This window comes from Meleagris gallopavo, chromosome 5 (assembly GCF_905368555.1).
Source record: "Meleagris gallopavo chromosome 5, MGAL_WU_HG_1.1, whole genome shotgun sequence".
NCBI lineage: Eukaryota > Metazoa > Chordata > Aves > Galliformes > Phasianidae > Meleagris > Meleagris gallopavo.
The window spans coordinates 9,200,574-9,214,806 of NC_139408.1; the positions used below are offsets into that span (position 1 = coordinate 9,200,574).

At 41.4% G+C, this 14,233-nt stretch overlaps 1 protein-coding gene across 8 annotated transcripts in view; it reads left to right on the forward strand.

Annotated features, from left to right (window-relative positions):
• Positions 1 to 14,233, forward strand: part of DENND2B (DENN domain containing 2B) — a 152,653-nt gene that overhangs the window by 118,272 nt on the left and 20,148 nt on the right. For all 8 annotated transcript variants that reach the window (XM_085224173.1, XM_085224170.1, XM_085224174.1 and 5 more), the window contains 4 exons: positions 345 to 454; positions 1,922 to 1,991; positions 9,744 to 9,821; positions 13,335 to 13,475. In XM_085224173.1, the coding sequence (XP_085080299.1) occupies positions 345 to 454; positions 1,922 to 1,991; positions 9,744 to 9,821; positions 13,335 to 13,475 (399 nt within the window). The remainder of the gene's footprint in view (positions 1 to 344; positions 455 to 1,921; positions 1,992 to 9,743; positions 9,822 to 13,334; positions 13,476 to 14,233) is intronic.

Below are 14,233 nucleotides of genomic sequence, written 5' to 3' on the forward strand. Positions count from 1 at the left end.
GTTCCAAAACTCACTGAAGTCAATGGAAAGATTTTTGCTGAACTAGGTCTACTCTGGCAGCAGAAAGAAATTTCAGATAGGAGTGCATTTTAATTGGATGTTGTGCAACAGGGGAGTTTGGGTTAACTTAGGGAAACCAACAGTGGTTATTTGTGTTGTACTAGCTTCTAAAAGCCTCTCTTGGGGTCATGCCTCACTCTGCCAAGCACCAGTATGGAACCGGCTGATGGGTCTTTGCTCTTCAGAGCTCAGCAGCAAACCCCCACCTCCCTTCAACTCCTGAGAGGTGCTGTGAAGCTGGCCATAACAGTAACTGATTTAATTTCAATTCTTCTCCCCCACAGCTAGAAAGGCCAACCAAGCAAATGCGTGAAGCAGAGGAGCGTCTCAAGGCCATCCCTCAGTTCTGCTTTCCTGATGCTAAAGACTGGCTCCCTGTCTCTGAATACAACAGGTATATCCTTTGATGCTCCTCTGCCTCACAGTGCTGATGCAGTGCATCTGGAGCAGCTGCAGGCTTGCTGATGCCCAATTATGGAAGTAGCAGTTTAAGTCTTGGCCACTTTAGGCTCAAGCAGCTGTATTTAATTTTTTTAGGTTCTGTATTATTTTTCTTCCCCATTCTGCCCAGCTCACCAGCCTGTGTGGCTGAAGGGAAAAGATCTGAAGGTTTCTCTCAGTGCTGAATCAAAAAATGTAAATGAAAGTATTTAAAATGAACCTTAAAAAGGACCATGCCCACTACTTGCTCTACTCATGTACCCCAGAATGCTTACCTGATGTTGCATGGCACCTCTACTGGCCCAACGCAGGGAGCACTGTCTTCCTTATGTATGAATGAATATATATGAGGAGAGGATAAAGGAAGGGAGAGCCAGACTTCCATTTTCTTCTTCATTTAGAAGAAACCAGTGGATCTGAACCTGCTGGTGTGATGATAAAGTAGTAAAAGAAGGGGAAGAAAGAAGAAATATCCCAAAATATGAAATGTCTTTTAAAGATGCGTGGCATGAGGTGTATGTAAATGAAATGTACAGTGCATATCTTAAAGGAGTTTCAACAATGGCGAGAAACTAGCATTCAGCTAGGAATCACTGCAGCCAAAAATACACGTGGAATGTTTTAGTAGCTTAGGTATGATGTGCATCACATAACCATGTTATATTCAGTGTTGCTTGGCTATACTCAGTATTTTTAATCACCTGAACAATGAAGTGTAGAACACACTGAAGTAAAACTGTGTGGACAACGTTGCTGGGAGCAGCATGCAGATCTGCTTGCACAGCATTCTACCTCTTCTGCTGCTGCTCTGCTAGACAGATTTTCCAGGAGTCCGTGTTTGTGAAATAAGATATCCCTATCATATTCTGCTATAATTATGTAAAGCCTGGCATTAAGAAGAGTTTTATATAATGCCATTTCAAACTTGCAAAGTAGCCAGGAACGGTTATCAGCCAGTATGCAAATTCATAAACCCACTGTTAATCTGTATTATTTTTAGATTAGCAAATGATTTCTCTACTCTAAGAGAATGCCTAGGGCTCTCCCTTTAAAAACAAGGCACAGTCTAAAAGAGAATGTAACTAAAACATAAAGGATACACAGCATTTGAACAATGCTCTCAAAATCTGATTCTTATATTCCTTCTGCAGTTTGAAGACACTGCTATGCCATTTAAATTCAGCACCTATCTCTTCTTATAAGAAAATAACTAGGTTGTCCAGGACTGTGCAGACATTTTTACTTTACTCTTGATGGAATTTTGCCTCAAGAGTATGTCCAGGTGATGGACAGAGGGAGACAAGACCTTTCAGTGGGAACAGCCTCTCATAGGATAAAGCGCTATCCGTTTTCAAATGACCTACTTTCTACTTAGGCTGCAGTTCTGGTACTAAGATCAGGACAATTTTCTTCCTTTTAGTGAGACTTTCTCTTTCATGCTGACTGGGGAAGATGGGAGCCGGAGGTTTGGCTATTGCAGGAGGCTGTTGGTAAGTACATCACCTTTATTTCAAACTGTGGAATTCTGTTAAACAATATCTCTAAACTATAGTCTGAACTTTGAGGGTGTCTCCTGCTATTTTACTAGAAAACTGGGTTGCTCGCTCTGAGATTTGGAAGTGCAAGGACTTATATTAAAATAAGACTTTGAAATGTCTGTCTGAATCAAATCCCATTCATAGGAATGAGATCCCATTTCATAGGAATGTGGAAAATTTCTTCTGTGAGCATTTACCTTTTAAGTTCTTTATATCATGGGCTTTCGAACAGCAGCAGAAATACAACACTGCAAGCAAAGGCAAACGTGGTATTTCTAAACATTTGTGAATAAAGTTTATTTCTTGTGCAACTGCTTACATCTCTAAAGCTCTCTGCCAGTGTTGCCTAAATAACTGCAGCATATCTGTGGTGCAGGCAAATATGCCACCCTGCTCAGTAGGGTGACAGTGGAGGACAGCCCACAGTCAGCATTTTCTCAGGGCCACACAATAAAGGGCCCGTGACAGGAAGTCTAGGCTCTGAGGCTCCTTTTCTGACCTCTTGACCAGGGGTGATTAGCTGTTGGTAAGGGTACCCAGTCTGACCTGCTGCACGACTGTCTCATCGCGGGACTCATCACTAGGGAAATAAACTGGTCACCAGATAAATTCAGATCTCAGAGCATGCTTACGTATTGTGAGAGAAAGAAAACTGCACAAAAGACTTGCAGTTTATTAAGCCAGGCAAAGCACAGTGTGAACAGGCTCCTGCTGTCCATCTATACATAACTGATGGGATGGCAGCAATGCATACAGCCGTTGGCCATCCCTGCACTAGCCAGTGCACTTGGGTGGGGTTGCAAGTGGTGAGACAACTCGTGTATTATCCACATGTCAGTGGACTGCACTTCATTAGAGAACTTATATGGATAATAAATACTATAGGAACGGTTTACATATTTGTGCAAAATGAATGGATAACTCTCCCTTTTCCCCTTTCTTCCCTTGCTGTCATTACTTCCCATCTTTCCAAGCAGGGAGCACCTCCCTTCCATAGTTTTCAGAGGCTTCCAGTATACAGAGGAACTTGCTGTGTTAGAACAGCATGCTGCATTCTGTGTGCTGCTGGCACCTGACCCTGTCCTTACTCAAGTCTATGGCAATGCTCCTTGTCATGCAGATAACAGATGCTCTGCTTGGGAGATATTGCTGTATATGGGTGCTCTATTTGTAAGAGATTTCACTTAAACTAACAAAGCAGAAAGCTTGTTTATCAATTCTGTGGGCGGTATTTGCTACAGGTAATATCATGGAGGCTTGCTTACTGTGTGTGTCTAAGTGTGGAAGAGTGGGCCAAAACAACAGGGTTAGGTGATGATTCAGAGATAATGACGTAGAGCAGCTAGAAAGTATCCTTGCTGATGTAAATAAGCAGAACAAGATGTAGTGCAGCAGTACAATTTTTAGTGTGTCTGTTGTTATTTAAAAGGATAATAAGGTATATTCAGACAATGTTGACTAGAATCAAGTTTTGAAATGTATTCCCTCTACCATAGAAGGGCAGTTTAAGGCTTTTATAGTTCTGAAAATATCAGCAAGTTTGGAATCATGCACAGAACTTAGATTTGTGACATGCAGAACAGTTGATCCTGAATCAAAATGAGACTGAAATAAAAGCCACAATGAAAAGATGTGTCAGACTCTGAGCAGGTGAAACTGTTTATATGCCAGAGGCTTGGGCTTTAAAACAGATCTATGTGTTTAAGTGTGTAACTTCCTGAGCAATTTCTGACAAGGTCCAGAGTAACTTCTCTGAGGACTCCCATTCCCAACCTGCCAAACACAACAACCCTAATTTGGGAACTACAAAAAGTTTTCAGCAAACACAATGTATAAGAAAGATAGAGTCCTATTGCTCAGTATAGAACTGTAACAAAATCCTGAATTAATTGTAAGCCAACTGCTGCAGGGAGAATTCCTTAGAAAATATTCGCCAGCCTGAGGAGTGCTCATAATATTCAGCTGGAGTTTCTCACATCTTCTGGAGAGCTTGGCAGTTGTTGGCAGTAGGCTCCATAGAACCATAGAATGGTTTGGGTTGGAAGGGACCTTTACGATCATCTAGCTCCAACTCCATGCTATAGGCAGGGACACCTCCCACTAGACCATGCTGCTCAAAGTTCCCATCCAGCCTGGCTTTGAATGCTTCCAGGAGGATGGTCAGAAGCTTCCATGGTCAAATGGACCAACCCGTCCAATCCTGTGAGATAGCACCCAGCTTACTGCTTGTGCCTTTTTGCAGAGTTAGGTGTTCTGGTGCCTCTACTTAGAAAATAATTACTTTTTAGCTACTGAACTTTCTGCTATCCTAGTTCTTCTTTGGTATGTTGAGATATGAACAAACTGTCCCACTTTTCTGCCTTTGGATTTCACATTTTTCCAGACCCTTTTTCTGTCTGTGTGTGTATCCAAAGTCCTGCCAAAAGTACCTCAAGGGATACAGTGACAATTATGTTCTGTTTGTATAGCAAATCCTGTAGAGAATCCTTTTTAAATGTATTTATATTATTTTGTTTCATTTTTGAAACAGGATTAGAATGGAATGTAACCTATTGTACTACTGCAAACAATCTGCACTTTCATAGATAGCATGAAGTTTTTCCAGTTACATTTTGCTACCTCCAAGGCAGTATTGTAGTTGTTTTCCTGGTCACTTGATACCAGAAGTATGCAATTTCATATAAAGGCAGATGAGTCGATATACTGGAGATATTACATATCACTACTATTCCACTTTACTGCAAATAAGACGTTCTTCCATATTAAACCAGATTAATTTTACTTTCATTTCCACACTTCTTTCCATCGATTTGCCAGGCTCATTTCTGCGACTGTGTCTGGGCTGTGGCTCTGTGATATTTGCCTGTCAGCAGCAAGGGTGATTTGAGCAGTTCCTGCTGAAGGCTCTGTTTCACCTCACAGCTCACTCCATTCCTTGGTGGGCATTACAATACCTCAGGTGCTATGGGGCTGGGGAGAAAGGGAGAGCAAGTGTACCCTGTGGAGAAGGAACAGAGGGGAGGATGCTGTACTGGGAACTGGAATGCATTTTGGGCTTTACTGCAATGGGAGTTGCTGAGAAGTGTTAGTTCTAATCAGACAATACCGGAATATAAGTTACTGCATCCTTAAAACACTGTCCTGCTATCAGCTGCCGTAGAAGGCCGCTGGTTCATGGGAATAGTAGGAAGCACATTTATCTAGCACATTGGGCAGTTGTCTGAGAAGACCTCTTTCTCAGAATAGAAAGCTTGATATCAGGATTTTCTGGCTGTTAACTTTGTACTTGCAGAAATATACATGTCTTTCACCCTATCTTACCTCTCTTTTCCCTCTCATATAAAAATGCTGCCCGGGGCACTTTTCTAGGCTAAGACAAGTGAGTCCCTGGAGTCAGGGGAGGAGCAGATGCCTGAGCAGAAAGTGTGTACATTAAAACATGAAAAACAGTCTTTAGGTGGAACATCCTGTATTTGCTGGGGCAGGAGAGAGGCATTTGTTACACTGTGGAAGCAACTCTTTTGGGATGCAGACTAACATCTATGGAGCTGAGAAGAGCTCACTGGAAAAGCATTTCTTCCTGTTGCTATGTTCCCTCCATCCTGCCTTCCCTCGAACATGTTTGACAGTGTACACTGAGTGCTCTGGCATTAAAGTTTGTGTTTCACATACAACGATAAGACTTTAACATGAGTTTCTGGATTTAAAACACCGACAGCTTTTTCATGGTCTGTGTTTGGATTGGCCCTAGCTGTAAACCAGAGCTGCTGCAGAAGCTGGCTTGTGACTCTGATGGAATAACTTCAGACTCCCAACACTTGAATTTGTTTTTGAGGAACATCTCTGGTTGTGAATTTCTGGCTGCTATTAGCTGGACATCACCAGCTTGCCTCATGGGATTTCCCTTCTTCATCTTGATGTTTCCCTGTTTAAGGTTTTTGGATTGAGTCTGCATCTCTCATTCTTCCAAGACAGTCCTAGAGCCAAGCAGAATGTGTCTTTTTCACAATCCTGCAGAAAGGAATAGAGATTGTGCACTGTGTGCATTTGCTTTACCATTTAAAGTATATATTATCTCTATTATATGATCACTACCTTAATTACTGTGAATTGCAATTAAAGCATTCACAATTCTGCTCTCAAAGACAGCCCACAGTGCTAAAGGCTTACCCAGAGCTAATGCATGTGCTTTAAAAAGGCAAAGAAGCTGTTGTGTGTTTGTCATGTTCCTTTTTCTCCTGGCCTGGCCTGGGACAGCCCTTACTTTTTCCTCAGAATGCTCTCTGGAGAATTATTGAGAAGGTCTCAGTAAAGATATCTTGGCTCACCCTGGGAGGAAGGGTATAGCCCCTCTGGAGTCTTCAGATTGATGTTAGTCTGTTTTTTGCTTCTCTTCTACTGCTTTGAGATGGAATGTAGGACCCTGTTGCATGTTTCTCTTCTGTGATGTTTGGTAGGTCTGTTTTAGCTGCATTCCCCCTCCACACAGGGTGTCTTCGGGTAGATGGAAAGGCTGGGAGAAGTGCAGGAGGAGAAATTGATCCCTACTGCTTTGGTTCCTCTGATGTCACCACACTGGTACCAGTGTTCCTCAGTTACTTCTGGGGCCAGGAAAGCAGGAGCTTTTTTCTCTTTCTTTAAAGCCCCAAACCACCAGGGTTGTCTGAGTGGCTGGTGGGTGTGCATATTGCCTTGATTTGAAAGCAGGAGTGTGCGGTGTGTGAGAGCATCTTACCAACACCAGACTGGGAGAAGATCTCTGAAGACATCTTCTGGATTTCAAGCACCTGGGTAGGGAGATGAGCTTTGAAAGAGAAAAGTGGTAGGCTTATTTTCAGAAGCAAAAGTCGTCTGTTCCACCTGCTGAAGGCAGATGATGAAGCAGGTTTTGGAGACTTTACTCAGCAAACATCAGATTAAACTAATTGTAACAAGACTGTCCTGAACCACTTATGGATCAGCCCTGAAGCAAATCTCAGCTTTTCCATCCCATAGCCAAGTTCTTCTCAGTTTATGTTCATGCTCTTGGGAATCTGTCTCTTGTTATCAACAAAACTCATCAGTGTTTTAATTTGTGGTGGACTAAGGCCGAAAATATCCTGAGCTTTCTGAAAACAGCTCAAAAACCAAAACATCATTCTCTCCACCCTCCCTCTTTCAGAAGGAAGGCAATATGTCAAGGCAGAGTCAGCTTGTGCTCCTTTAGGGCATAGCTTCCTTGAACTGGGCGTATCGATTGCATGGAAGAGAGAATGAGACAGGATGGGGCTCCAAGGCTGCAGCTATCTTGTAGAGCACAGCCTTCAAACTGGGAATGCTCTCTTCTGGGAAGGGGGGAGGTTAAACCAGCACTGTATGCTGGGTGCAGTCTCTAAGTCTCTGCTAGTTAAGGGAGTTAAGTCCAAGCAAAGAAGGAAGACATTGAGGATGGGAAGGTTGAGTTATCCCATACATTTTTCTGGGAAAAAGACAAACCTATAACACATTGAGCAGGTGGTTTAGGTCTGTCATCGAATGTAAACTAATGGCTGAGAGGAGAGTTATGCGAAGAGTTGGCAGTGCTAGAAATTTGAGAAATAATGCCCCTCACAATGGTTCTGCCTGAGGGTTTTATGTACTGCCTCTTGCAGATGATTTGCATTCACTCGGGAGTCTGTGCTGTCTGCAAGAAAACATCTTTGAAATAATAGAGAAGTCTGTCCTATATGAGGAGTGCAAGGAGCTCCTAGACATGTAGCCTTTACAACGTTTGAAAGCAATGATATTTCATAAAGCAGAATCTTTTAGTAAGTGCTGAGCTGTTATTGTTTCTGATCTTATAGATGACCCAGGAATGTGATGTTTTTACTGGCAGTCACTGAGACAGCTCTTGGCTGGGAACTATCCAAGTCTCCTGGCATGGCTTCGGCATTCCTGTAGATTTGACACAATGATTTTAACCAAAATCCCACATGCTTGATATAATCACTCAGTGCCTTTAGAAAGGGTTTTATACCTAATATGGACAAAAAAGGATTCTGCTTTTTCAGAGACGTGACGTGTAGTGAGCAGGTTTGGATCCAGAAATAGACGCATCTGTATTCACTTAGTCCGGGTATTTTTTGTGGTCTCTGTTGTAATAGGCCAGGCACCTGCTGACTGTCCAAGCCCAGTTTGTGATATTCCAATTTGAAAAACACAGCTACCCCTCGGTTTCTCTCGATGGATGTGACACGTAAATGCTAAACTGGGGGGCTGTTAATTACTGTATCTGCAGAGTCAAACAATGAAACAAAGATTAAAAAAATACGCCAGCTTTCTATGTGGATGCACAGGAGATGATCAGCTACTTTGGCTCAGTGTACAAGTGGGAGAGAGCAGATGGAAACAGTGATTCTGAGCTCCTTTATCACAGTATTTCTGGGGATGATTCTATCACTCCTGCATAGCAATAACGTACAGCTGTGTGAGGAGGCTAAGTGGTGCCAGGTGGTTCTTTTACAGACACTTTTTATTCAGTGTTTCACAAGTACAGCTGACTCCACTAGATACAAGGAATTAGGAGGCCTATCTGTCATTTCAGTCCCTGCTTTCAGTTCAGAACTGTTCTACAGCTGCCCTGTGCCATATTGGATGTCGCTCCTGCCAAAAGCAGCACCAGGACTTCCTTGCATTGTATCTTGGGAATGTGTATCACAGTACCTGAAGTCAGCAAACTGCCTTGTTGAAATGACTCCCTTTAGGAAGTGTGTGTAACTGATGAAAAATAGTTACAAATATATGAAACTGTAGTGTTGTATCACAGCTTGTTAAAAACACAGTGGTGATCTCCTGTGCATGGATGTTTCAATCTGTGCTGTGTGCATGCAGGACACAGGCAGACTGCCTCTCTGCTCTATGAACCTTGCCAGTGAGGATGCTTTTCTAAAGTGCTTGGTATTGGCCTGATTCAAACTCTTTTTTAGTACGTAAGCAAAATTCAGCAAGTGGTTGTACCCTTTTTTCACCTTTTTTCACATAGTGCCAGCAGACCTTTCCCTGCACAAGCACAGGCAGTGTTGCAGATTACAGTATGCTGAGAGATTACACTTCAGTCATGCCAGTTTAAACCATTTGCTACTCTAGGAAAAATCTTTAATAGGATCGTTTCAGAGAACCATTTTGACAGGTTTTTGGGAAGGAAGAGATATGCACCACTGGCTCATTCTCAACGCAGTTTTTTAATAGTTTCATGTTTATCATGCATGAATCTAAGAAAGTTAATGATTCAGCTCATGCAGATTGCCTTTGATTAGGTCTGTGAGCTTGCTTTCTGGAAGGTAAGCTGTCTTTGAACATCATGAGTGAATTGGGAACTACAGCCCTGGCACTGTAATTCTCGTCTTCCAGCATATAGTCCTGGGGTGGCCTCACCACAGCAGGAGCACAGGACAGTGGCGGCATAAGGCATGAGTTACAGCCATAGTTAAATGTGCTTTTATAGCTTCAAGTCAGAGCAATGTTGAATGTGCTGAGATTTTCAAAGTGGGTAAAGAAATACTTACGCTTTTTAGCCTACTGTCTTAAGGGAGAAATATGATGCTTTTCCAAGAGTAGCTATTTTGATGGAGAAATGGATGGTGAAAGACGTTGCATGATGGCCAACTATGTGATTAGAGAGAGAAGTATATTTCTGCATGGCTCCAAATCAGTATGTAATTTCAATCTCTTTTTTACTGTTATCAGCCAAGTGGAAAAGGGCCACGCCTACCTGAAGTCTATTGTGTCATCAGCCGCCTGGGGTGCTTTGACTTATTTTCTAAGGTAAGAGGATTTTTTTACAATGTTGTTTTTGAACTTGAATGTTTACTGAGAAATATCCACATCAATGAACCAGACAAGAAGAATTTCTTCCTTTGATGGGAGTTAACTATATTTTGTAGTGGCTGTTTTGGATATTCCATCTCTATGACTGGATTCATCAAAGAATGGCTTATTACTTCTGTGACTGAGGCAGAACTTGATTCAAAAAACATCTGAGTGTCTGTATCATCTGGCTGACTGGAGGTTTTTCCATTGTTTTCCAAAGCCATTCTGTGCTAAGCTGTAACTCTTGGCATCTACAGTTCAAATGATGGGCCAGTACCACTTTTACTCCAGCACCCTGTGGAATAATCAGGTTAAGAAAAAAGAGTATTTGATAAGTGAAGTCTATATGCTTAACAACGTTGACATGATGTTTTTATTCTAAGGGACTAGGGAAGGATGTGTAATCTTCTAATAAACCTTTACATTAACAAACAAAGTTACATCTTATGCTGATGTAATTTACCTAGGTAGTAAATTTCTTGACGTAAGAGTATTAAGACAATATGCAGAACATTGCAGCTAAACTGCCATTGAAGCAGTTAACTGCTAGTCAGCTCCAGGGCTACAAGCATTATTCTTTTGTAAGACAAAAGGCTATTAAAATAAGCTATTTAAAACATTACTGATTGGTTAACATTTGAAACATCTCTTTGGCTGCCAGTTTATGATCTCCAGTCCTCTGGAAGGGTTCTGCAAAATCCAGTGAGCTCCTCGAGAGTGCCATATAGGATTTGCTGATGATCTGTGGAGAAGGATAATATGTCTGATGTCAGATGGTTGTGTCCCTCCATTCAAATTTTGATACAGTATTCATAGGAATGTTTTAATTTGCCAGAGATTTTCACTGCAGATACAAAGAGTCTGAGAGGACTTAAACATGAATTTTGTTTGTTCATTTGTATAGAATAAAGTTGAAACAAGCATATTAACTATTGAAGTTAATAAAAATATAGTCCATAGGATCTAGTAATCACATGTAATGTTAACTTTCATCAAAACAGTCTTCATAGATAAAACTTAGTTTAACACAAATCTTGTGTGAAGAAAAACAATGGTGTTGAAATAGTTAATGGCAGTTCTGCTTCTGAGGTCTTCCATAAAGCTCTGCATCTGAGGGTTTATAACAGTGACCCTTAGACATAATACATATCTAAACACAGATATCCTGAGCAAAATGGAACACATTATTCTGGGGGGATAACACAGCTCAGAAAAGCTCTCTCTGTGGATAGATGTCCCGAGGCTCTTTTTTTTTGCTTTTATGTTTTTATCTAATTTTGATAATGAATAATTTTCAATGGAAACCTTGGGAAAGGGGAAAAATTTAGAAAGTATGAAAAATGGAAATGCGAGTATCCTACTTACACCAAATATCTCTGCAGCTGGAATATAAAGTCTGCAGCAGACAGGAATGATCAAACCGAAATTGTGAACTGACTGCTTTCCCAGTTAAATCTGTAATCTCAAAATGTCTGTTCATCCAGTCAAAGTCAACTGGGGGCTGACTTGTAAGCATGGTTTCACTGGTTTTAACAGGAGCAGATCAGGCAGCTGGCAGGCAGGCCCTCAAATTCTTGATCTTTGAGCAGAAGGGAAGGCTCCCACTGAATTACATGAGTCCGTGAGTGGAGCTGTACTACACCCACGCTTTTTTTTTTTCAGTTATGGGCTCAGGGAGGGGTTGGGACACAAAAGAGCCTAATCCCCACTGGATCTGTACTGTACTGCAAAGAACTGATCATCTCCTGAAAATACAGATGCCACAATGAGAGCAGGGTGCTTGGAAAGAACCAGATGCAGACTCCAGCTCTGGGCTGGATTTAGCACAGATTCTAAGCACAAACTCCAAGCAACACGTCTGGAAAGGTTTTGGATGAAACAACTTCTAAGGGAAGGAGGAAGAGTTCAAGTCTCAGCTTCTTCATTGTTTTTGGAGACAGATGTGAATGAAGGCAGTTATTGATAACTGAATCGGTCTCTTTCTTCAGAGGGAAACCTGGGCTGTCCTAATTGCACAATTCGGTAATGGTGCCTTCTGCAATGTTAGTCAAAACAAGGAACAGCAATCTTACAGAAAAAATGTGACTGATGAAAGACCACAAGATACTGAACCTTGGGTATTATTTATCAGGAAAGCAAAGTTAGTTCTTTGTTTTAAAATATGTATCATGCTGGTTTGGATAACTTACATTATTTTCAGCTTCCTTGAAGCCTTTTGTGTTCACTGTTGTAATACCTACTACTAAGATAGACTTGAGAACCGAGGATGTTGTTACTTCTGGACCTAGTCAGTTATAAGCTAGGAGTTATCTGCCTCTTCTACAGACAAGGATTGCAGCTTTGCTTTAGAGTTCAGCCTTCAGTGTGCAGTGAAGAGGAAGGAGAAACTATGCACCAGTGAATGCTTCTGTTGGCATTTGGTGTCATTAGCTATCGTAAGTCACCAGCTTATGATTAAGTATATTTTAATGCTCTGTTTCAGTGAAAAAAGCATTTCCAAAAGAAACAAGGGAAAATGCCTGGCTCAGATCCACTAACACATGCATAGCCTTTTGGTCTCGAGTGGTGGTTAGGAGATCAGTCTTTCAGGTCAAACCACTAACTGCTTTGAAGCTTGCTTTCTTGTCTACTTTAGGTTTATCATCTATATGGTCTGTCTAATGTGGGAAAGCTTAGCTGTGATCTAATTTATGCTGCTCCATGTGACCAAAAAGAGAAGAAAATAATAGTCCTTTCTATCTGTAAGAAGTTCCATCTGCTCATTTCAGAACCGGATTGCCAGCCCTGCATCATGTTAAACAGAAAACGAACTTAGTGCAGATATCCTCTGTAAACAGCTGGGCATGCTTCATAAAGCTTCTCACAGCTGGCTCCAGCTTGGCGCAGACTGCAGAGTGACTGCTGTCATCATGGCTGAGCCTGGACCTAGAGCTCTCTCCTGGTGGAGCCCTGATGGTGTCATAGCATGTCGGGGGTGCTTTTCTTGTCAGTCTGGCTTTTTCCTGCCCAGTCAGGCACAGTGGAAAAAAAATGAGCTCCTTATTAATGCTCCTTAATGCAAACGTTGCGTTCACAACTGAGACTTGACACTCACTTGGCCTGTAACTATGGGGCTTGTGTTGATCTTTCTCCAGCTCATGCTGTTGTTCGGGTCAAGTCCCAGCAATATAGGTTCCATTTTGCCATGCCTGAACTTCCTTCAGTTTTGCAGATTTGTTGTTTCTTCTTTGTCTCTTTGTTCAACTGCATGCATGGAAGGAATTCATACTGTAAGTGGAAGATGAGTCACTCTTACTGTATGGTCAAATACTGTGGTTTTAATGGCATTGCAGAAATGTAAGGAAAAGGAAAATTAAACTTAGATCTGCCATGTGTTTAGGCACATGTGGGTCAGAAGATGTTTCAAAAGTGTATGGGGAGCTGACCTGTTCTCTCTCTTTTCTCTCTTATGTCTTACTAATGGATTAGATCCTGGATGAGGTTGAAAGGAGAAGGGGCATATCTGCTGCTTTGGTTTATCCATTTATGAGGAGTTTGATGGAATCTCCTTTTCCTGCACCTGGAAAGACAATCAAAGTCAAAACTTTTCTGCCTGGAGCTGGCAATGAGGTAAAAAAAATAACAGGAAACATTAAGAACCAAAACCTTCACCCTCATCGTGCCTATAACAAACACCAAAAGAAAAGCAGGAGGTGCAGATAGTGCAAGTTACATGGGAGGGTACTTAAAATGAGAAGTGCAAGAGCTGCTACAGTGTTGATATGTTAATGCTGGTTCCTGCTGATTATTATAAACCAATCTATGGTTATGTATTTGTTATTTCATAATTTTTAATACGTTTTTGCCTTGTTATTGCAAACATCATTACTTTTTTTTTTTTACTGTATCAAGTAGGTAGAAACCTAGCATTATAAAACATAGACCTTATAGAAAATGACAGCGGAGGTATTTTGCTTAAAGTTTCTCTTAACTTCAGACTTACTAGATATTTGGCATGTCCTTCTATACTCTATGTGTCCTGATGTTAATTTGCAGTAGCTCCATTCAGATAAGCAACAGTATAGAGAAATTATTCACTGCAGGTAAGAATAGAATTTGTCCCACTTAACAAAAGCAAGAATTCTTTTTTGGTTATTTTACATCTCCTAGGGTTAGTTCTACAGTGCTATTACTGTTTTTCACATTGAACCGTATCTTCTCCAAGTGTAATGAAATGGACCTATAATGTCACTTGGGATGAAATGTGAGGGGTGCCTTGTAAAAGTGATTTGCAGGATGTTTTTAAGTCACATGCATTTTCTTCTGGAGAAGCGAAGGAAAATTGAGGGGCAGCTTGGCATAGCAGCAGTAAGATCTGATAATGCCTT